Source organism: Halichoeres trimaculatus, unplaced genomic scaffold (assembly GCF_033239565.1).
Source record: "Halichoeres trimaculatus isolate MK-OKI-2021-1 unplaced genomic scaffold, fHalTri1.1 fHalTri1_scaffold_1, whole genome shotgun sequence".
NCBI classification, from domain to species: Eukaryota; Metazoa; Chordata; class Actinopteri; order Labriformes; family Labridae; genus Halichoeres; species Halichoeres trimaculatus.
Window position 1 is genome coordinate 16,582,366 of NW_027437179.1, and position 24,704 is coordinate 16,607,069.

General features: G+C 40.8%; 1 protein-coding gene across 2 annotated transcripts in view; it reads left to right on the forward strand.

The window, feature by feature from the left end:
* cdh4 (cadherin 4, type 1, R-cadherin (retinal)) overlaps window positions 1–24,704 on the forward strand; it is a 247,630-nt gene that overhangs the window by 82,001 nt on the left and 140,925 nt on the right. For both annotated transcript variants that reach the window (XM_074670730.1, XM_074670739.1), the window contains exon 3: window positions 19,169–19,192. In XM_074670730.1, coding sequence (XP_074526831.1) covers window positions 19,169–19,192 — 24 coding nt within the window. The remainder of the gene's footprint in view (window positions 1–19,168; window positions 19,193–24,704) is intronic.

The following is a 24,704-nucleotide window of genomic DNA, read 5'->3' on the forward strand; positions in this document are numbered from 1 at the left end:
TTGGATACTGGTGTTGTCATGGAAACAGATTTTTGTGCCGCTGACAGACGAGGGAGAGGGGGTCCCTTTGTGTTTTTCCAGTGGATGACAATGCCCGCCGATAAAGATGTCATCCTGAGAAAAATAGGTGTTGGCTGTCAATGGCCCCGAGTGCTGACATAGCCTTCATGCAGCTGCATTGTCCTGCGCTGTCCACAGAGGACTCTAAAGGCTGTGACTGTGTGTCTCTGTGGTTTTTGACTTTGGAGAATGCTACAGACAAGCCTGTTCAAGATTACATGCTGAGAGACTGAAGGAGTGACATGTTATGAACTTTGGAGAAAGAAGGATACAGCTCTACTCCTCTTTTTGTGACAGTCTGTGGAGGTGAATAATTATGCATGGTGAAAGCAAAAATACCAAAGAGGATGAGGACCTTGTGATCATGAATTCAGTCCTTGTGTTCACACAACTAATATAGTGAAGGAGAGGGATGATAAATCTCATTACTATTAGTTTAGGATTAGAGGAGGGATTGCTCTGTAATCCTCCTACCAACACTCTCACCGTAGTCACATCCAGAATATTCCAGCGACGCTGCTAATGATCATCAGTACCGGTAATGTGCTGGGTCGTGGATCATGCTCTGTCCTCAAATTCTTGCACAAGTTTGTAGGCTGGAGGCAAATGTCCTGCTTATCATGTTCAGGCTGATGTACATGGGGGCTGCATTTTTAATTAAAAGTCCTCGTATCTCTGCCTTCAACATCGGGAGGTGTGATCACTGCCTGTCACTTCAGCTCAACAAAACATGTTTATTTTTGGTCCCAGATTCATTTAATGGGCTTGTCAAAACTGATGAAAATTAGAGGAGGCAGAGGCGGCTGATAAGCCCCACTGTTATTAGATGGGCTGGAGCGCTTGTTTGTCTGCCTTAGTTTGTCCTGTGTTGACGAATAAATGCCTGTGTACTGCTAGCCAGCAATCTGAGGGAAATGTGTGACCCTATGCAACTGCTTATTCCAACCCAGACTCACTTAGTCAAATAATTAAAGTTTACTTGGCTCAAACTTTTAAGAATAAATAAATACTTGACACTTGTAGCGACTGATGAAGCCTCGCTGTGCTCAGCTGCGCACTCAGTGTTTTCTGAAATGTTAAACCACAGCAGTAAATAGACATGGGAGCTGACAGGCTGCTGTTCCTATTCACTGAGGTGCTCCCTATAACTTTGTTTTTTTCCTCCTGAAACCAGAAAATAAAACAAAAGTAAGATTTTTCCAACAAATCCTCTGGTGGTAGGAACAGTAGTGCACCAGTGCTGCATGGTGTGCATCAAATAAAGAAGCGTATCAAATAAAAAAGGCCTTTTATTTCTGTATCCAAGTGCATGCAAGTGTTCCTCCAGAGGGACATGATGACAACTGTATTCATCCAAATATGAGGCCATTTTCTGCAGCTGTGTTGGAAAAGATCAGGCTGTAGTTTATGGGTTTTACACAAAAACTGAGTTTGGAAGATGTTGGAATTTTACTGCTTCCTACCACCCATAACACAGAGAGGTTGTATTTGCTCCACATAGGGTGGTTTTATTGAAAAGCTCCTCTCACTGAGGTTATGTCGACAGATGACAGCATGACATACAAGCATCTGCTCCCTGTGGAAGACGGCATAATTGCATAGTACTTTTATTGTGTTTGTTGTTCAAGTCAATTGCTAGCTCATAAAAATGCAAATACAGCACATATGGAACAAAATCCGAGAGCAAAGGGAGCGCAAGAGTGAAGTACAGAGGAAATTACAGGATTTTGATGGCAAAAAGATGAGAGTCAGATATTGGAGAGGGACAGATTGTTGGTTGTGTCCCTTTGTTTGAAACCTCCTGTGTCATCTGTGGTTATTTAAGGTTTGATAGTAAATGGGAGAGAGCATGTTGAGGTGGGTGTGTCCAAACTGAGAGAGAAACTGCAGAAACCAGTCAAGTCAGGGTTTATTGGGCATGACTTAAAAAAAAAAAGGATTGTGTTATTTATTCATTCAACCAAGTTAAACTCTAGATTATCCTGTTCATTGTTGTCATTGTAGAGCTTTTTTTTTTTTTTTACCTCTGTGTTTGTTTTCTTGTGCATTTCTGACATTAACATGATGGCAAACCCAGTCAATGCAGTAAAGCACTAAAGTGGTTTTATGGTCGAGAAATTCCAAAATGTGATCGTTATTCTATAAAACTACATCTGGGAATTACAATCAGGATTAGGGATGGTACCTTTCACATTTAAAAGAAACTATACCAATGTCAAGTTACTGTCAATTGGTATCGGTACTCAACTGTACCAATTCTTGGTACTTTTGTGTGCATTTATGTGGTGGTAAATACTAATTTGTGTAATGATAAAATCTTAAAGTTTTTTAATCTAACACATTTATTTCTTGATATATAAAGTTAAGATGCTGTGTTTATGTCCAGCACGGAAAATCACCTACTCTTCCACTCCGTCACAGTCACAAGGATGTGTTTAGGTACCTAAACAGGGTACCGTTTGATTTTACGTGAATCGGTACTCGGTACTACAGACAGACTTTGGTCGGTACCTATCAAAGTACCTAATTCGATACCTATCCCTAATTATGGTGCAAATCTTCTCATTCAAACTTCTGCAAATGTTGTTCATCAACCTCCTTTCTGAATAGAATGATGAATTGAAGTTCATATTGCGTTGTGTTTGCTATTTTGGCTAGCTGTCTTTGCTAAAGGAAATGGAGCTTGAGGGTTAGGGATGTTGCGTTTTGACAGCAGTAGGTGCAGCAACCCCATCCAAATACCTCTTAATTTTCAGAGTTGGAAGCCGTCCAGAGCTATGGGATCCATCCTAACCATTGAGAAACATGTGAAGCATTTGGGGAATGATCACGTGATGATGATTTAGTGATGAGATATGATGTTATGTTGTTTGTGCTGTTGTGTTTTTCTCGTGTTGGACACTCACTTGCATAACTCTTATAGACATGCACTCACAGTTCTGGTATTTTTGGACTGGTCTTTTAAAAGTGTTGGAAAGCAAAAGCTCCTGAGTGCTACTTCAGGACCTTTTACTGATATCTAATAATTAGTGTTCAGACACTGAATTATTTTCATGATTTACACAGATGTGGCTTTTTTTTGTTTTTTTCATGGCTTTGGCTTCCTAAACAAATTAATGTGTATTGTAGTCAATATGTTTTCAGTTTGAGGAGATGAATGTGTTTTTCATCATCCGATTACAAAGTATTTACTTTCATAAATAGAACATCAATGACGTTAATGCTGTATTTATGGAATGGTGACATTTACGGGCCATTGACATTTCAGAAGCTGTGAGAGGTCACAGTGAAAGAGGGTGTTTGGTGTGATGCTGCATTTCAAAGTCTGACTTCATTTTGCAGGTTTGTATGGGCCTCCAGCTGTCAAAATGCTCTCACTGGTCTCTTCAGGGGGATGTCTGAATGAACCAGTTTGACAACCAGTTGTAGTGAGACTCCCTGTCTGTCACCTTCTTTTCACGTCTCCAGGAAGCGCACCAGCACATGAGGTCGGTCGGAGGCTTCTGTGGCCTTTTTTTCCCCTTCTTTCTGTGGGAATCAGAGCCAAACAACCTGCTTTGAAATCCGCTTCAGGGTTGCTGATGAAGCAGTGTCTACATGTCGACATGCATCTAATAATGTGCCGCACTGCTCCTGCAGCAGACATAATAGACCTCTAACAGACCCAGGGGAGATTGTTAAAATAGTGCGGCAGGTTAGCTAAGACTAGCAGTGAAGCATTCCCATGTGGGGATCATCAAATAGACACCAAAGGGATTGATGGCAGCCTATTGCTGCCTCCTAATAGTCATACACTGGAGGGATTGGACTGCAAGGATGAGTCCCGGGTGGATGTGGAATACTTCACAGTGCCTGTTGGCTGCTGGTTGTCAATAGAAGCGAGGGAGGATAAGAGGAAACAATGTGGATGGTTGCTTTGTGAACAGGCAGAGGTGCTCTTTGTTCATTTAATGGTTAAATGGGGTTGCAGAAAGGTGGGGAGGGGGTGGTGCAGAGGGCGATAAGCTGACACAGAGCAAAGCGGTAAGAGACTGCTGAGCTGCTGCAGTGCTTCCGTCTCTGTTCTTAGTACAGCATGACAGTTTAGCTTCTATTTTTGCTTTTAGTGACAAAACTGAAGGAGAGGGAAGTTTTTAAAAAAAGCACTCCCTTCATCAGTGTCCACTTCTTTCATCCACCCTCATCATCTCTCGCCCAACCTCTGTGGATCCACAGGGTCCCACTAAGCACCCTTAGTCCTCCCCCGTCCTGACAGACTCTTGATCTCCCCAGGCCCTCCGCCATCCTTCACCGCTCTTAATGACAGACATTTATTCAATTCAAGCTACTGGGAAATGAGATTAGTTTGGATAGTGGAGGATGGGAGGGGCAGAGAGCAGAGCCAGAGGAAAAGGAGATGGAGGGAGGAGGAAAGTGAGAATGTGTGTGTCTCAGCCCATCATCCGCCACCTGCTTGTCTCTGCAGCTCAAGTAATCTTAAAACAACACATTAAATGCATTACAGTCCATCGCTTGTCATCCTGTCACCGACTCCATCACGGCTCACTGCAGCGAGCCCATATGAGCCAGCAGGGAGATGATGACAGAGATGATGCTGATGGCGATGAAGATGATGTTGCTGATGATGATGATGATGATGATGACAGGCTGTTGATGCTGTTGGTTGGGGATGTGATCGCATCCAAAGGATTCAGCTGATTGCTTCTCAAACATCGTCTCTTACTTCAACTTATTTGCTGAAGCTGTGTCATGTGGGTATCGCTCTCCGTGAAAAACAGCAGCGTTGAACAGATTGTAGGAGGGAGTCATCTGTGGCAGTGCGTAGTGTGTCTGTGTGTCAGCTCTGACACATATAGAGAGGAAACTGCAGACCTCTAGTCAGACCTGCTACCTGTTGTTTTTACATGTACATTGAGTTTCAGGGTTATGATGCAGAGACACACACACACACGCACAGACAGGCACAAATGCCCATCATCCATATGCAAATCCTATGAGACGAAGCATGAACTCTGCTAACAGAGATATGAGGCCGCTACAGAAGAGCACTTGGCTGCTTAAAGACCCTGCAGCGCATGTCATCTCCTCCCCATCCTTCAACAGGGCTCTGCATTTTAACTAAACATCTGGCTGTGTCAGCACCAGTTCATCACTGAGGGGACCCCCCAACCCTCCTCTTCCCCTCTGTGTCTGTCTCTGCATGTTGGGAGGCAGTGTTCAGTGCAAGTCACTGCATTACACATCGTGATTCATGGTGCTCCAGTGTTTATGAGTGCTGTACATGCATAATCATTTGGATTTAATCAGGGAACAGAGGTTGAAAATGCTGCCTTTGAGTGGACAAAGCATATAAATATATTCTGCTACACACCCACAAATATCGAATGTCCCCTCACATAAGATGTTTACATGCTGAAATGAAACCACCTACCGGGCTACAAAAATTAATCGGCTGCTACCTACAGTGCATTAACAGTAAGGTTGAGTCACCCCATTAAATGTGTCTAGCCTCAAGGGAAAGTGTTTAATGTAAGCTGAGAGAAAGTACAATGCCTCCGAAGTAGCCGGATTCGATTTACATTTAGGTTTAACAGCATACATTCAAGCAAGCAAACACAACATAGGAACTGATTTCTCAGGATGTGTTTATTTGTTGCGCACCATTTCTGGCAGGTTTCCTCATCTTTCTATTGCAAGGCCAGTTTCCTGAGAGTAAGTCTTTAGTATTAGGGTATGGCTTCTCATTTCCACCAGGCAGTCGGGTTTACACTGCAAAAAATGAAATCTTATGGAGTGATATGTCTTAGTTTCAATGGAAAATGTATTTTTAGACTTAAAATAAGCCACATTCATCTAATCAGTCCAAAAAGTTGTCCTGTTCAGAGTTTTTTTTTTTTTTTTTTTTTTTTTTTTTGAGAAAATGAGGTCTGAATTGCTTGTAACAAGTTAAAAACATCTGCTAATGGAACAAGTGAAAAGTTAATTGCATTAGGACATCATTTTAATTTCATGCAAATTTTTGAGCAATTTTTTCTTGAACCATTGGCAGATTTTTTTTTACTTGTTACAAGCAATTCAGATCTCATTTTTGTCTTACATAACTTGAAACAAGAATTTTTTTTTCTGGACCAATCAGTTGACTGTGGCTCACATCGGGTATAGTTACACAATTTTTACCTGATAGCAGATAAAAACACTTCATTCAGTTTTTTGCATTGTAGATCAGTACAGTTTGGTACGGGTTGGATTGGTTAAGCTTGATTCTGTTTGCGTTGCGTTCACAGCCAACTGTCCCTCCTCCTGGTAGGCAGCATGTAAGCCAGAGTTACACAATAGCGTGATTCTATAGCAGCGCAACACAGTGTGCCGCACTAAATAAATCCAACAAAGATGAAATATGTGATACAATAAACAAAGAGCAGCAATGGGAGACATCTGGCAATTTGTCTTCTTTGTAATTCCCACGTAACAAGGCTGTGTAATACAGTACAGCTGCTGTCGTGCCGTAAGTGACAATTTTTATGACCAGTCAACAGATTGCAGTGTTGTAGCTCCATCTTCTGGAGCCAGATTGGGCATCCCAAAACGTGGGTCAGCTCGTCTTGGTTATTTGGGGATCTGTCCCGGGATTAGTCAGTGGAAACGCCACATAATGCATGCTGTACCGAGATGGACTAAACTGAACTGCTTGGTGGAAACAGGGCTTTTGCTACTGTGACACCATCCACTCCTAACTTTCCCACATCCACTAAAACATAATATTCAAAACACACCCTGACCTCATTATATCTTATCGTTTTCAGTCCGTCCAGACAAATCTAGACAGTGCTGCTTTCTTGTCTTGTTAGTATTCCCTCTGTTGATTGTATTGAGTTACTGCCTTTTGGTTTTGTGAACACTGGAGCTGATGTAACTGACAATAGCTGAAAGTGGAAGTGAAAACAAAGACTGCTTATAATAACAAGCACAACACTGACCGTGTTGAGTAATCCTCACATTGTTTAAACTTCAGCGTCTGAGAGGCTGTAGTATCACTGCTTATTTGGAAAGACTTTATGTGTTTGTTGACAAGATTACTGGCAGGATACCCTGGCTTGAGTCATCCCAGTTTCCTTTGTGACTCGTATCCAGCAGGAGAAAGGAGTAGATGAGTCTCTGATAGACTGTCTGTGAAAAGTTGAAGAAGTTGGCATCTCTGTTAAAAAACAAACTGAACACTTTGATCGGTTCAAAGCTTTTTATTTGGAAAGATCTGTCTTATAAGATCTGGCAAAGATCTTATAAGACACAAGATTTTTGAGAAGACATGTCACGTTGTAACCTGTTCTGTCCCTTTTTTTTCCTGTTAAAAGATGAAACCTCACCTAGACCTGATTTCTTTTCGTAGCTAAGGTGGTTATCTTAAAATGCATTACATCACTAAGTCCTGCTATTTAAGTTACATTCCCTGTGTAGTTTGGAGTGCAGTTCATGTCAGGTACGCTTATCTGAGAGAAACGGGAGCCTTCAGTGATTACAGTGTATTGGCAGTTTGGTGTGTGTAACAGCAGTCTCCTGAAGTGCCCCATTACCTCTGATTTAAAGTGTGTAAAGAGCAACAGGCCAAGCAATACAGTCCCCCCTCTGACGATACCGGTGGCATTCAGCTCACGGACACAAAGGCTGCAGAGAATCAGGTGAACTATGGGGAAGAAAAAGAGCCTTGTTCACAGGCAGTGAATCAAATTTTCTACCATTTAACACATTTTGAAACTCATTTCTTTTTTTGTTCTGCATTTAGCTTAAAAAGAAAAAAAATCTGAATGTTGAGACGAGACACACTGAAAGCTCCCCACTCTGACTACACATATACATTTCTCATGCACATAGTCACACAGTAGTTACAGCTCTCATGTTAACAGCAAATTGCACTTCAAAGTGTGTCAACTCTACTTAAGTGAGATGATGCATTTCTTTTGAACTAGAAACATGCTTGTCTGAATGATCAAAGTGAATAATTACAAAGTGAATAAAATACTTGTAAGTTTACTGACAGACCTGACAAAGTAAGTTTCACTGTAGCTAAACTTGGATCACACAAGTCAAAGTAGAACATTTTGAATTTAAGATTTAAAAGCAGAAAACACTCAGATATTGTTTGTTTGTAAAAAAGAGCCACAGAAAATAACTTCATAAAGTTTCAAGTACAACCCCAGTTCTAAGAGTTGGGACAATGTGTAAAACGCAAAGACAACATGTCAAACCAAAGACTGTTCATAGCCTCAGAGGAGTTAAGATTGAAATAGTTTCATCACTCTGGTACAGAAGGCATGAGGAAGATGTTCAGCAACAATAATGTTTCTTAGTATTTAAGGATTTCACCAGAACATAAAACTAAAAGTAGAACCTGATCAAATCTGCATAAAAAGACAAGTTCAGTAACAAATACTGGAGGGTAATAATCCTGGAGCCATCAGGCAGCACTGCATTTAAAACACACAAAACTCTGTAGTGGAAATCAGTGCGTGGGCTTAAAACTAAACCTGCAAATCCACCACTTTGGAGGAAAGAAAACACCTGGCTTCAATCAGCTAATGGATCAAAAGCCAGCACTCCTGACCAACATAAGTCCTGATAGGATGGGGAGGTGTTGTTGATGCTAAATGATACATTCAAGTTTGTGCTGCCATACAGACAAACAGTCAAACAGCTGCAGGTTCCCAATTAAGTGAGTCTGGGGGCTAATTTGACCCACTAGCAGTGCTGACTTGTCACTTATTGGAAAAAAATTGAGCACAAGCATCATGGCACAACCATATGACCATAAATTTTGTGCAGGAATGATACCACATTAGGCAAGATTGGGACACCATCCCAAGTGGGTGTTGTTATAGGAAGAGGTGATGCAACACAATGTTAAACATTCCCCAGCACAGCTGTTTTGAAACACGTTGCCAGCATCAAATTTATAATGAGCATATGTTTTTCATACATAATAAAGCAGTCAAGTTTCAACATTTGACATTTGGTGTTTTGCGCTGTTTTCTGTTATATCTGGGCTTTTAATGATTTACAAACCATCAAAATCTATTTTTAAGACTTCAAACTTTAAGACTTTTTAACAGCACATCGTGCCAACTTTTATAGACTTTCGGGTTGTGTGTGTGTGTGTGTGAAAATGTGTGATAACAACTGAAAAGCTCTTTGAGTTTGTGAATTAATGGCATTGTCAGACTGTTTTCTCTTGTTTTAACTAAACCTTGATCATACGCCCTCCAAAAGTGGAATTGGAAACTGTTGATAAGAAAAGCATTGACATCTCATTTCAAACTAGCATTCAAGGGAAGTGTTGCAGAGTGATGCACACACTCCAATGCACAATTATTTAGAGCTCATGGTAGTGTGTGCCACTGTGACATATTTATGGCATGGAGTCAGCAGAGAAGTATAAACCAGGTTCAACACTTAAAACTAAGTTTGTGAGTTCACACATTTAATTAGCAGAATGACATTTCTGGAGTAACAGTGTGGATATAAACTCAGCATTATTTGTCGTTGTTATTTAGATAGCAAGGCAAATAACTACCATGAAGTGATTTTTTTTTTCGTTCTTTTTTCTTTTTTTTTTTTTTTTAAATGACTGATGAGTTGTAGTTGATGGCTGATGCATATTGTGAAAAACTAAGTGTTGGAGGGACATTCTCAGGATGGCTTGCCAAGACCAAACATCCCTTTCAGACCATGCAGGGCAGAGTAGTTTCATACAAACCAGACTTAATAAAAGAGAGAAAGCAACCACTCTAGTGCTGTTCAAAAAAGCACAAGTGCTATCACACAAAGGGGCATTGATGTGCTTAGATATGTGCCAAGATTTGCTTCAGATCTGCTTTAAAATGGACTTAAGACTGTTATGGAATGTAAAATAATCACATCTTAAACATTCAACTAATGATAGGCTATTAAAATACTGTGGTTGTAAAGTCAATTTTTCTCAGCGTCATGTCTATAAAGTATTCATGAAGTTTATTAGCTTGTTTTGCAACGTCAGCTACAAAGTGTAGAGCACCGCTCTTCAATGTGTTATTAAGTTTCAAGCTTATTTGCTGCCTGGTGCTAAGCAGGAGCCGTTGTTAAAAAAAAACATGGTGCGGTTAGTAAGAGTTAAGAAAAACAGCGGCTTATAGGCTCAAAATAATGAACCAAAAGATGCTGAAATTCTGTTCCTCCTTGAGAGGGCCTGAAGAGACAAATGAAAGCGCTGTATAGACTCGTTAAAACAAGCTACTTCTTGAACATGACACACAGCAAATTCATTCTAGTGACTGTGGTAAATGTCCATCTTTAACCAAGAGAAATGTTTTACCACCTCTTTTTTTTCTTTTCTAATTAAGAGAGGAACACAACAAATAGAAGGTTCCCTGCTGGGTTTAAACAAGGACTGATCCTCTTCAGTGTGAGCCACCTGTCTGCTTATCGCACATTAGTGTTTGCAAGACCTTGGATTAGGCAGCCTCATCTGAACATATGGTTAAATTGCATGTTTAGTGCTGAGAGCTCATCCTAAATAAATGTATGTGTTAGTCTTGTTGAAAAGCTCTTTGGGTGGTGGCCATGGTGTATGTGTCACATTGAGGGTTGAATGTACGACTTTTCCCTCCACAAGGGCCCTATTACCACTGAACGTTAATGCTCCATGTCATTGTGCTTCCATTCAGTCACTTTAGTACAATAATTAATCAAAATAAACATACAGCGCTTGACAATAAGGCTTTTATATTCAGCACTAATCAGACAACTCATTAGGCAGTAATGAGCCGACTCTGCCTGTGCTTGTCGTGTTTGGGGGAAGTTTGGCGCATGGGGAGAGAGGTTTGCATGTGTGTGTGTGCCTGTGTGTGCCTGAGTGTGCATGTGTGTGTCTGTGCTTGTGTGCCTGTGTGCCTATGAGTGTGATGAGGGTGCACTACTCATAGGCACACAGGCACACAAGCACAGACACACAAACACAGCATCCAGCACTCCTGTAGTCCCACTCCAATTATGGCAGCATCTCACCCGGGAAGAAGCCCACTTACCCAGCATTCACTTTATGAATAATTGATTGTTTGTGCCAGTGTTATATTTGTAAATACACGTTTGCACTCTGATTAATAGTTTTCTAGACATACTCATTTGTTCAATTTGATTAGACTCTTAAATGTATTATTTATTAGCTGAAAATGCTCTCCAGTTATTATTTAGCACAAGGGCAACAAGAACACTTGGCATAAGGACACATCTGCATGTAAGCAGACGTGCTAACATCAATCCCAACACATGCACATGGCAGGTGGCAACGAGAATGTGTTTGATTTAGCAGGCTTGGATGTTTGTAACACTTTTATCTGCCTTTCCACATATTTTTTCAACACCTTTGATTCACGGCATCCTTTAAATCTTGATATTTGATAAAAGAGTCCAAGTTTTTTTCTTCTATTTGACTTAGATCTATGCGTTCATGAGCTAAAGCAATTCTATTGTGGGAATATAAGATACATTAACAATGAAGACTTGGAGTCTGTAACCTTCCCTTGACAAATGAAGAAAAAAAGGTTATACAGACAACACTGACGTAATTAGGAGCTCTGTTGGAGCTTAAAATATTTTCTTTTCAGCATTGATGCAGAAATTAGAAGCTGTGACCTTATGGGTGACTGTAATTGGCAAGTTGGCACAGCCATTTGCTTTGCCTGATTCTCTTCTCAATAACAGTTTTTAAGGAACCAGTTTAGTTAAAAATAAATCTGAAGCATTCACAAGAATGATGAACGCTAATCTCTTAATTAATTCACTGGGGAGCGCAGCAACACATGTGGCACATGATCATCACAGTGGCAGGCCTGCTTCAGTGGTGCTGTTTAATCATATGTTTGAATAATTGTGTTTTTTGTGTGTGTTGTTTTTCTTTTGCATCTTTTGAAGCAAGCACTCTGAGTGAAATACGACAGAGACACCTTTGTCTAAAACCACAACCTAAAGAAGACCATTATATGCATGTTTGCATTCATGTTTAAACAATTAGCCGTTAAAAAAAAACACATAAAAAGGAACACTAAAAATGATGGACTGGTCCCCTCAAGTCTGCACCACAGTCCCATCCAGCAAAATCCTTTGTGTATTCAAAGAAAAGCCTTTGGCTCCAGTAGCAGAAGCACTGAGTATTGGATTGGAAAACATTAGTCATGATTCTCAGGAAACCCTATATTGACTCTACGCCAGAGACATGTGCTGCTGTAATTTCTGCAAAAGGTGGACAAACCAAATATTACAATTAAGAGCAGGTTGAAACAGAGGGACCTTTTTGTAAAAAAAAAGCAACCATTTGCATGTATTATGATCATGATTTGGAAGCAAAAAACAAAAGGTATTTCAGACACCTCAGGTGTTCTCACAGTTTTGGCCACCTCTGTATATGCGTAAAATATATTTCAGATTACAAAATTATCATTACTGTGCATACTTGGGTGTAAAACACACTAAATTTGTGAGATGGGAGGGGAGATGTGAATAAATCTGCCTTTGTTCTTGTAGACACAATGTTCTCAATTGGTACTACTTCACCAGCAATCAGGCTTCATAATAAGCAGCTATTGTTTTCCTTACCTCTTGCGCCTGATAATGAATTTAAATTTAAATTTAAAACCAAATGCTGCAATGAAGCCTCTGTTCTACTGTATGTTCTGTATTTTAGTGCATGTGCCATGCACTGTCTCTCTGTTCTTAAGTACTGTATCTTCTCTTCATTTTATAGCCTTAGATATATTTGGGAAGATATGTGTGGCATAGATTCATGTCTTACATTTAGAGCACATGCTCATTTTTTCAGTGATGAATAGAATAAAGGACCCATTGTCAGCTGCGAGGTGACTTGATTACTTTTGATTTTATCTGCAACTGTTTCTCTTCTGTTTGAACACGTCTGAACACACACAAATTACAGCAAATACTGCATTAAAGCTGGTTATTTCTCTTCACGTGATCCCAAAGACTGAAATACTGTATGAGGTGAAATATTATGCTCACGGGAGTTGACTGGATCTTACACTCGCAGCACGTGTTTTCTTAATACCAAATCATGTGTTTTTAAGTATCTGAGTAATGTGGAAGCCCGGCTGTGACTGATTTGTCAGTTACGCTATGTGCTATGAGCCATTGTTGAAAACATTGAAACCTGTTGCGAAAACGACATGGACAAATGCCCAGACAGTGAATGTGTGTGTGTGTGTGTGTGTGTGTGTGTGTGTGTGTGTGTGTGTGTGTGTGTGTGTGTGTGTGCGTGCGTGTGTGTGTGTGTGTGTGGCGGGGGGGGGGGTGTCTGACATACAAACTGACAGACATGTTACATCATTTGGTGTGTGTGCATATGCAATATACACTCAGTCTCTCTCTCTCGCTCTCTCTCTCTCTCTCTCTCTCTCTCTCTGTGTATGTGTGTATGTGTGTGTGTGTGTGTATGTTTTTGTTGGTGAATATCCTTGGGAATGATAGCAGGCCAAGTGAGGAGAGAAGGAAAAGCAGCACTGCTCTGCACCATATGCCAAATATGAGCCTGCCTGCCAATTTGTGGGGGATACTGGCAAGTGCTAGCAAGGCTGAATTCTTGACAGAGGGAGATGAATAATTGAACATGTGCGGAGCGAAGTTCTGTTGAGATAGAGTGGGGTGCCTTTAAACATGGAGAGGAGGAATGCAGACTGTCTTCAAGCAAAACTCTCATTTAGATTGTGATATGTTTGCTGTTTGTAAACAAGTCAAAAAGTTTCAGGGATTTAAGATGAAGAGGAACTATGTAATGACATGAATGGGATAAAAACACTTCACACTGGCATTCATGTGTTTTCAAGACATGAAATGAATATGATAAAAAGTATTGAATGTTTTGTTGAAAGATGTATCATTAAATATCAAAATGGGCATTATTTTGATTTGATGCAGGAGCAGAAACAGCCTGAACTTGCCATTGGTATCTTATAAATGAGACCAAGCTTATGTGCTTGTACAGCTCAGTTGTTTAGACAGTAGTGAGCTTTGTAGCCATTTTGCAAGCTTTACATCATTCAGTGATGCAATGCAAATTAAAAAAACACCTAAAATCTCTCATATACAAGTAAAAAAGGTTTTTTTTTGTTTTTTTTTACCAGAATACCTTCAAACAAAGCTTTTGCAGGCCTTTAATAAACACCAGGAAGACTTTTGGCATGCTGACAACGAGTTTCACTGTCATTAGTATTCATTGCAGATTTAAAGCGGTGATTACGTGTAGGATACGGGGTACTTTCCCATATGTTACATATGCTATAAGTTCCCATTGCAATCAGGGCTGCCATTTGTGGAAGTGTGTCATCAATCAGCACATCATCCTCTTCAACAAATCCACTAAACATGTCTCTTCCCCATATGGCGGATCCGCTCTGTTATGTAAGAGTCTTCAGCCATGCTGGCAGTTCTGAGATGCTTCACTCAGTGTAGCTACAGTGCTGGAGTAGAATTTTAATCCCAAGATGCTTTTGTGGTCACACTGAAAATGCAAATATTGTGATGTTTAACGGGTTAAATGTTTGCCATGTCAGCTTCGCTTGTTAGCATAGAAGCATGGCTTATATGCAGCAAACACAGAGTACATCCCAGATGGATGGACATGTTGTTTGGCAGTGTTGTGTATGCACATACCAACACTGAAGAAGTTAAAGGCTCAGTTCCCATTAATTACAAGTGATTGAGTTTATTCAGATATTTAATCATTTTAAAAATGAATTAAGTTCCCCATAAAAAAATGAGCTTCTTTGTGGTTCTTATTTTGAGCTCCTCTTCTTCAGTAGTCTGCTTTTCCTTAGTCGGCACCCCTCAGTCATTACTGTGTAACATCATAGACAGCTGTGCTTCCAACAAAAACCTTTTACCATGTGCTGTTAAGCAGCAAAACTTTTAATAAAAGTGTAATTATTTTTATTAAATAGAAAAAAACCTGAACAACTTACATCAAACTCTGGATTTGACCCATATGTAGGACGACCCCGCTATAGGACAACCCCCTCTTTTTGAGACCAATCTTTGGAAAAAGACTGATAACTAAAATTTACTTTAGCCCCGTTTCCACCAAGTGGTTCAGATCAGTTTGTCTTGGCACGGTACACATTTTATGGCATTTCCACTGACTGATCCTGGGACTGACCTCCAAATAACCATGACGAGCCGTCCCACTTTTTTTGGACCCTTCCATTGGGGTGCCAGACTAAACTGACCTGATCCTGGTGGAAGGTGGAGGTACAACACTGCAGACTGTTGATTGGTCAAAAGAATCGTCACTTACCGTGCGACAGCAGCTGTATTTCTCCTTGCTGTACACGGTCTTCTTTGAAACAAACCTTGATTGTGCCAATCACAAAGAAGATTGCTGTATGTATGCCCTTTAGTTCTGTGCTGTGTTTTTCTTCTTCATTGGATTTACTAGTGGGGTACACTGTGTCGCTCTGCAATGGCATCACGCTATTATTTTACTGATGCATCTGGCTTACACGCCGCCTGCCACGAGGGGGCACAGATGTCTGCGAAAACACAAACAGGACTGCTTGGTGGAAACGGGACTCAAATAATTATTTTTTATTGAAATTCTGAGGCAATCGTTGACATAATGCAGACTGCTTACATTTTATAAATCCAATTAGTAAGATCTGTGTTTTTGATGTACTTCTGATGACAGCTCTAACAATTAGCATACCTTCCTTACGTTTCTCAGTAAGAAACTCGTACACACCCTTGTCTGTGTCTCTTGATAACTATAAACTTTTCTTTCACAATTTGCATTATTCGGTCTTTAAGGGCGTGCTATTGTGGACTTTACACTCTGTAACTCCACATGTTTTGGCTGCCTGACAGTTTAACATCTCTGCTGCACTGACTATCATCATCTTATAATCAGTATCATAACTGTGCATCGTTTGTTAACTTGCCCAACTTTTGGTCCTGTTTGCTCCGAACAATCACAGCACCTCTTCATTTCTCATCTCCTGTCACTGTGTCTCTGCTGTGATTGACAGATGACTGTAGCCACCGTTTGGTTTCTGGTTTTACAAAAAGCTAGCACTCTCTGCTGTTGCAGACAACTGTCAGAAAGTGTCAATGGTCAGATCCCGATTATAAGACAATCCCCCCACTTTTCAGATTATTTTAAATGAAAAAAAAAACTTGTCTTATATTCAGGTCAATATAGTGAGTGCAAAAGTTTGAGGCTTTTACTGTTTGTTTATGCTGAGTTTTTGGCTGAAGCTTTAAAACTCAAGGAAACAGGATTACCGTGGATCAAATGAGATTGATTCAGTATTCCCTAAAATAACATTACATTGGGATAATGAAACACAGAACACACACTCAAATTGTAAATTATTATCCATTCTCATTAAGTAACAAGTCATCAACACCATACATTTGTGTCAAATATGTGCTTACGTTAATTTTTGCCTGCGTTCATATTGAAAACTTCTCCAAATGTTCATAAAAGCTGGCCTCAGCAGTAAAACTAACTGCATTGTCTGAGCTGTTAACAGCATCAGTAATGCCAAATTCATGCTGGGTGCAGTAAATCCAATGTTGGCTGCTGTTCTAAACACTGTGCTCTGCAACTCTCCACACCTCTCAGTACCTCCAGAATATGAGGAAACTATACTTTGTTTCAGTTCATGAGATGCACATTGATTGCACATTCAGTTGCCTATGCACCAAATAAAGTAGGTTTAAAATAAATGTGGTCATTTCGTTGGGTTCGTGACAGTAGATTTAAGTGGAAAAGTGCCATTACTCAATTTGTTCATTCGTTGGCTTGTGCATTTTCTGGCCAGTACCAGTAAATCAATAACATTACTTTTTAAATTCCTGCATTTAAGTCAAGATAGTAGCAGATAATATTAATATCTGTATTTCAGTAGTTGAAACAAAACAGAAGTGAAAGTAACATGTACTGGTGAGCTATTTATGGTGCCAGTCAAAAGTTGAGATTTGGTCAGATGCATCTCTAACGCTGTAGATGACAGCACAGTAGAGGGACCCAGTGTTTTATGAGATAGTTAGTCCAATCTTTTCCTTCGCAGTGACTAAAACCTCTGTCTTGTCATTATTAGGCTGTGGAAAAGGGGTTTGTAGTCCAGGTCTTTATAGAATTAATGCAGTACAAAAAAATAGATAACCTAGGAACCTCCCAGGAGTAAGACGAGAGAAGCAGTTTCAAGTAACCTTCGTACAGATAATTTGAAATATCAAAGCTGCTAATGATTTGTCCAAGGGGAAGGAATTAAAAAGGAGACAGCAGAAACACCAGGACTAATCCCTGTGGTACACCAAAGGCCCTCTGAGAGGATCCTGAGAAAGTTTACAACAGAGACTAAAAAATTTCTGGCAAAATGAGCCAGGGTAATCAAGCTAATGTACCTGGTAATCCTACCACATACTAGAGGCTCTGATGATGTGTTGTGTCAAAGACGTGAAGGTCAAGGAGAACTTCAACAGGAAAATTGCCAGTTTTCCCAGAAACCAGACTGAAACTTCTCATTACAATTATGTCACTCAAACACAGCAGTTATTTGATAAGCCTTAATTATTTTCTAAGATTTGGGACAAGAAAGGACGTTTTTAGAGTACCCTGTAGTTCACAGGCAATAAAGGATCTAAGCATGTCTTCAATAAAGGCTGGAAAGTTCCCTGTTAGCTTTGGTAAATTCAGAGTGGAAATCACATATTCAAATAAATTACTTCAGATCCATGTCGTCATCCTCTTTGTGGTTTTTCAGAGTTAGGCAGGGACAGGCAAAGACTTTTTGAACTGTGTTAGCTACTCAAAGTACAGCTTCATGCACAGCAGTGTTTCTCATGTAATTAAACAAACTTTTTTTTAATGTGGTGTTAGGTGAAGGTTAAAGGGTTAAAGAGCTAAAAGGATTTTATAAGTCATCTTGAAAAAGTCTCCCTTCTAGATACAATATGTGCCTATGATGTATACAGGGGGAATAATTCTAAGGCAGCTCGTTCAATAGATACCCTCACATTTCACTCAAAGCAACAAATATCAAACTTAAGACAATTGGTGTGGAAGACTTATATGGTGCCATCCTATGGGACCATGAACACTGTGCAACATGTTGTAGTGAGCAATCAAAGAGCTGTTGATTTGCTGTAGTCTGAAGTGTTAAATTAAATGCCAATGGCAAAAGAAAACAAATACAACATAGTTTCATGACTTTCAGCTTTTCTTTCCAAACTTTTGTGAAATAGGCAAGGTTTCAGTGACTAGTACACAAAATCATCATTTTGCTTTTCAAACAGAACCACCCCGGTGAGATGGGAGGCTGTAGGTCGCCAGAGAGCTTTTACTTAGCTCTCTCATTAATTTTTTTTACTCTCATTACTGGGATACTGTGGTTCATAATAAAATAGATTGCCTGAAATGCAGTGTTCAGGAACCAAGTGTATTTGAGTTTAGTCTCAGTCATCTTCAAGGCTTTAAAAATGTAAGCAATGAATGCAAAAAGGAGCCATGGAGATTTTTTCTGATCATATCTCGATCAGAAACACTGCTGGAGGACACGAGGAGGGCAGGCAACCAGGAGAGAGACGTCAAATCCTCTTTGGCTGCCTGTCCTCTATCTGTCACCAGGCTGCAGTGGTCTGAATAAATACCAACCAGGTAAAGATGTACTTAAGTGTGGGCAACGTGCACAGGCTATGCCACAATCCTCCTGTGTTTCACTGAGTGGGCACAAGAGCTATATAGACATCACAACTAGAGTTTGACGATAATGATGAATTTCACTGCTGGAGGCAATGACAAGAAATATAAGAGGGAAAATAAACAGTATTCTGGTTAAATAGTGCCGCCTGGATAATAGACAGCAAATTTTCTCCAATAGCAGCTCTTTGTTCTGTATATGTCGCTGTCCCGCTATTGCCTGTGACTTTCCATTAATCCTCAGAAATTGATCTGTTTTGTTCTCTCTGTTTAACTGTGACTCTTGTCCTGCTTTGCGGCATGTACTGAAACCTATTATGTTCTAATAATCTTCTTTCTCCTCTTTTTCCCTCTCTGTTTCTCTCCTGGTGACAGATACCACCCTGTCCAGTGAGCGTGGTGAGTACTGCAGTCGCACACTCTCTTGATTTAGAGCCATCTGTGTGTGGACTCTGCCAGCAACAGTGGGTTGGCTGATTGTGTTGATGTGGAAGGAACCATTCTTGCATGTTAGAGGCAGTGGGGGAGCGCACAGTCACAAACATCATTCACATCACCAGGAGGCTTTTTTCCTTTTTATCACATTGCATGTTACGGCTAATGTTAAAATGTGGAGAAAAAAACCTCAAGCAAAGACAATTATGAGAGCAGCATCCACAGACCCATGTGGCCAATCAGAATTTAAATTAAGCATATTTTCCCTGCATGCTTTTTTGCCTCAACCTACTTAGTCAATTTACCCCCTTTTGACTCCAATACTAGTCAATAAGGAGCCAATAAGGAGTATCATTTTCACTTTATTTCATCCCAGCTGTATTGAAATAGTGTGTTAACACAGAGAGGAGATGGACTCACCCTCTCAGCCTCTCTTTTCATTTTATTTTCATTTTATTTTCAATTTGACTCCCCTCTGTTGTGATGTTGTTAATGGCTTCCTTGGCTTAGAGGAGCACTTTAATCACTTTACCCCAAAAGCTGAAAACAAGAACCCATCTTTTTTTATGTCTTGTGTTTATTTTGCTTTGCTGCATATGTGTGAGTCTATGTGTGAGTGTGTGTTTGTGTGCCCCGGTCAGACATCTGGTTTGCCCTGTAAGAGCACCTACGTCAACCGCCCTTCTTTTGAACGCTACTTTGTGTAGTTATGGAGGCCCCTGCTGCCTCCACATGTTTCATTCCATCAGTTTCAGTGTTGCACTGTGACAAATAGACATATCTTGCTGAACTCGCACTCAGCTCCAAGAAGGATGGCGCTTTGGGGTGAAATTGTCTCGCTAAATTGGTGTTGTGGCATCACACGGTGTAGACAAAACACTGCAAGCTGTGTGTCTGGTCTCTGAAACCTCAAAGTGGGCGAGAGGGAAGGAGAGTGTTAAGTTGTGGTTTAGATCAGGCTCTTGGAGTTTATTTTTTGCATGCCTGGTTAATCCTTGTCTGACGGAGGTGGTGAAGGGTATATGCTGCTGAGAGACGCTTATGTGATCAATTCTTCTTGGCAATGTGAGCAGCATTATGACACTTTGACTAATGGACTGGAACAAACCCAGAAAAATAAGAGGCCACAAAAGGCAAAGATTTGTATTCTTCCTGAGCATAATCCTTGATTTTAACCTCATCTGCTCCTTTCTTAATCCCCACCTGGCACTCACTTTAAAACACACACACAAGTTCTCCTTTGTCCCACACCACCTTACTGTGTCTGTACTGCTGAGTCGTCACATAATGTGAATGATGTTCTTGGATGAAAGGTGAAAAAGAAAGAAGAGTGAAGTAATGAATGGATTAAAACGCAGATGAGAGAGTTGCAGAGGAGGGTGATGAAGCAAGGTCTTCATGCCCTTGGTCGCTTTACGTAACTATCAGGCAATTGTCCAGTAGACTGATTTTCTCACACCAGAGCAAACGTTATGCACACTGTTTAATTTCTCTCTTCATTCATGTTTGTGTTGGTGTTTTTGGGAGCACATAAACATGTAACATACTCCTGCCGTCCAAGACAGTGCATTTCCAAGCTTTCTCGGTGTGTCTTCCCCTGCTTAACAAGCTCCTCTCGGCCCCTCTGCAGTGATGGGGTGTGTTTGCAGCCAGCTGATAGGCCTCCTCAACGTGAAGTGGCTGCCGGCGCATCCTCTCCTTGCTTAATTGGCTGTACCTGAGGCAGGAGGGCAAGGTGTAATTGCGATAAGAGAAAACGCTGTGCTTGGCTGGTTTTAGGGTCCTTATCTATAGTCCCCGGATTGATTATGGTTTTTCTGCCAGCCGTGCAAATTGTTCAACCCCATCAACTGCACTGGAAACCAGCTTAACTCTTTCCTCGCCAAACTGTACTGTACAGGGGCAGGCTGTAAACCAGCCAGCGCCATGCTCTGACCACTGGCTGTTAGCTCTGACTTTGACTTCCATGCACATGAAACAAGTGTTTCATGTTCCTTTTTTTCCTCTAAAGGCAACATGAATTTTATTGAAAAGGATGCAGTTTAGCATGAACCATGAAAATGTACTGTTGTTGTCAAAGAAATAAAGGCCACATTTTGTCTCTCCACAGTCCAGTCTGTCTCTATTAGACAATTTCAAAGATCAGTTTTCCTCTTTTGCCAAAATAAATCAGTCAGTATCAGACACTGTCGTAACTCTTCAATGAAATGGGATAAAAAGCTCAGTATCACTTTCAGCACCTATGAAGCTTGAGCCAGCAGCTGGTTGGCTTACTTTAAATTATCATTAAAAGAAAAAGAAATCATGGGCAAACAGCCTGGCTCTATCCACAAAATCTGTTACAAGTATGTCTTTACTTTCTAACTAACCAAGCTACGGTGAGTAGTTTTTTCTGGTTATGAAACAGGATTTAAAATTAATTGGCTCATCATTACCCGCAAAAGCGTAAAAACAGATAAGAAGTGATGACTTGTTCGATTGAAGCAAACTAAAAGTTCCTTACAAAAACAACTTGTACAGACCGTCTTATCAGGAGAGAAAATTAAGAACTGGAACCAGGGGCACATACAGTGGGGTGGCCAGTGGTGCCATGGGTATCCTTTGAAATCTGATAGGCTAAATGAGACGTCTCCATAGAACGATGAGAGATATTTGGCCATTTGGCTTTTCAGAGGTTGTATTGATATTTACATCATTAATTTTGGCTGTGTTGCTGCATTCTGCTTGTGTACTTTTTTCTACACTGACAAGTATCAGTTTGCTCTGTCAGTACTTTTAAGTGTGAAAACTTTCTTCATGAGATAAAAGTGACAGGCAGGAATCAGTCTGACAAAAACTGTAAGCAACCCCTCACTGTCTAAACTACAGCAATCAGCAATATATCAATTCCAAAGTGTTCCCATTACAGCTCTATAATTCTCTACATTTTAACTTCTGTGTACTCTTTTATGTTTTAAATTAGAGTACACGTGACGTGTTGCTGAAAGGTAAAATGCCTTTTGTTTGTGATCTGTTGTACACTTAATGCTTCCTGTGCACACTTAGACACACTCCTGCCCAGGATGTTACGGAGCCCCTGAAACATTCAACACTAACCACAACCAGAACTACAACCTGCGGGTTTTACCTGAAACGCACTGAAAATACACTAAAACTGACGAGAGATTTAGGGATGCTGAATCTTGAAGGAGTGGGCAGGGGCTACCTGTTTTCATTTACCTCTCGATTTCTTGCGAGGTCAAAGGTTAAACGCCGGCTGCTGTAGCTTCACATTTACCACTCATGTAGCTCTGGGCAAGACATGTTGAACCACTCTTGAACTATTGATTATGTTTTTTTTTTTATGTAATCCTGAAACCCCCAATCCAGTCTCGCTATCACTGCCCCCCCTTCCTCCTCCATTGTTTCTTTCATTGGTCGTGAGAAGTGGTTGGGGCTGAAAGAGCAGCTAATGGTCTGTGAAATGTCTCCAAAGCTAAGGCAACAACAAAAGCTAATGTCTCAAAGCCCCACTGAAACAACAGAAGCAGCGGATAACCCTGACAGCGCAAAGAGAAGAAAGGGGGAGGGAAAACATCCCTGCTTCCCTCTGATGTGTCAGAGAGGCCATTTCTGTCAGCCTAATTGAGGTAAAGCTTTCCTAGTGGCCTCGGTAAAATGGCGTAATTGCCTGCTGGAATAGATCGGGCAGCAATGTTGGCTGGACTCTGCAGAGTTTCCTTTCCTTGTGCAATGCAAGGTCACACGGCGCTATGCACATGGCTCCACAGCGTTTTGATATTTGCTGTTTAGATCTTTGTTGCTGCATGGAGCTGAGCAAGTCAAGGTGCTGAGGTACTGACACAGCTCGGTTGAATCTTACGTCCTGATGCTTTGATTCACCAGCCTTATGTTTATTAGTGAATTACGTTTGTTTTTTAGTAGCACACAAAAAAAGTTCATTGATGACCATTCAGCAGTGTTTGCACGACCGGTTTCTGAGGAAAAGCTGGACAGGATACAATTTCTGATCATCCAAAGCGTTTCTCCCTCATGTGCTGAAGTGTGCGACCCCCTCTGCTTTACTTCCCTTTCAGAACCAATTAAAGCTGTTTTTCTGCAGCAGATCTTGAGCTGATGAAGACAGCCACTCAGAGCTCTTGAAGTAAAGTCGCACAGGACCTGTATGGCAGATGGTTTGTGCAAGAGTATGTGCAAAGAGAAGAAGCAGCAAAGAAGGAAACAAACAAGCATAAAAATGGCAGCCTGTCTCCAGTGAGAAGCCTCTATTTTCTACCCAATTTAAGGCTTACCATTTCCAAATTTTCAAACTTTTCCTCAAAAATGCTGTCAAACCTGCAGGAGAGCAGGGAAACATAAAATCTTATTCTGTGGAGAATTTTTGCACACCATCTTCCAAAAACTATTGAGACGACTGACTGTAGTTTGAGCGAGGGAAAAAAGCGCCGGGAGCTGCTTGATCTTCCAGCTTTGACCACTTCTCCCAGCTGAATGGATTCAAGCTTTGCTCTCGTCTTATGCTACAAAGCCAGAGACGGCAGAGAGTCAAGGCACAGAGGACGGTGCCTAATGGCTACAAGTCCAACTTTTCTCAGTGGATTACATGTTTCCAAAAGATAAAGCTTGATCAGTATTTTTCTGGTGAAAAGCCTCACTTTCTGATGCAGATGAATGAAGACAGGAAACATACTGCATCCAGTGGTGTCCAGGGCTTTACCCAGAGTTTCAGAGCATACAGTCAGGAAAACAGAGATTATTCACAGCACACGCCTGTCTTCACGGTCAGACCTCTTTGATGAGCAGCATGTGTTGCATCACCCATTGTGGTTTGTCAAAAAACAACAACAAAAAGACAGCTTGTATAGTTTATTTATGTTACCGGAAAAGAAAATCAAAGTGAATTTGTTAACAATCTTTTGGAGTTGTTGAAGTTTGTTGGATGCCAAGGGCAGAAGATGTGTAACAGCCTAAATGATCTTAATTTGGAGACGTGCAGCAATTGCTCAAACAACCCAAATTCACAGGTGTATTCAAATACTGAAAGAAACAAACCCGCATTAAGCTGAACCAACTGAACCAGGCGCAAACCAGGTGACATGCTGCAAATACAAAAATGATGCATAACCAAAAACTGAAGAGAATCAGGTCTTGAGGGGCACCAAGTGAAAGTTTCAAAGTCTGACAGGCCATAACATGGCTTCAAAACATAGATATTTTATTGTAGAAATATACTGGGGTTAAAATAGAAAGCCTGGCAAAAGTTACGGCTGACAAGTGTCTCTTAGGTAAGATCAGGTTCTCAGGAGCTACTCAGTATCAGGCTCCAAGTATTGGTGTTGCCCACTACTGACCACATAGCGCTAGCTCCTGGAGCAGCTGCAGAATCCCTGCTCAGATCTCCCAAGGTGAGCAAAATTATGCCTGACAACCCCATTGCTCCTCTCCCGTTCCTAATGTGAGAGTCCAGACCCTACAA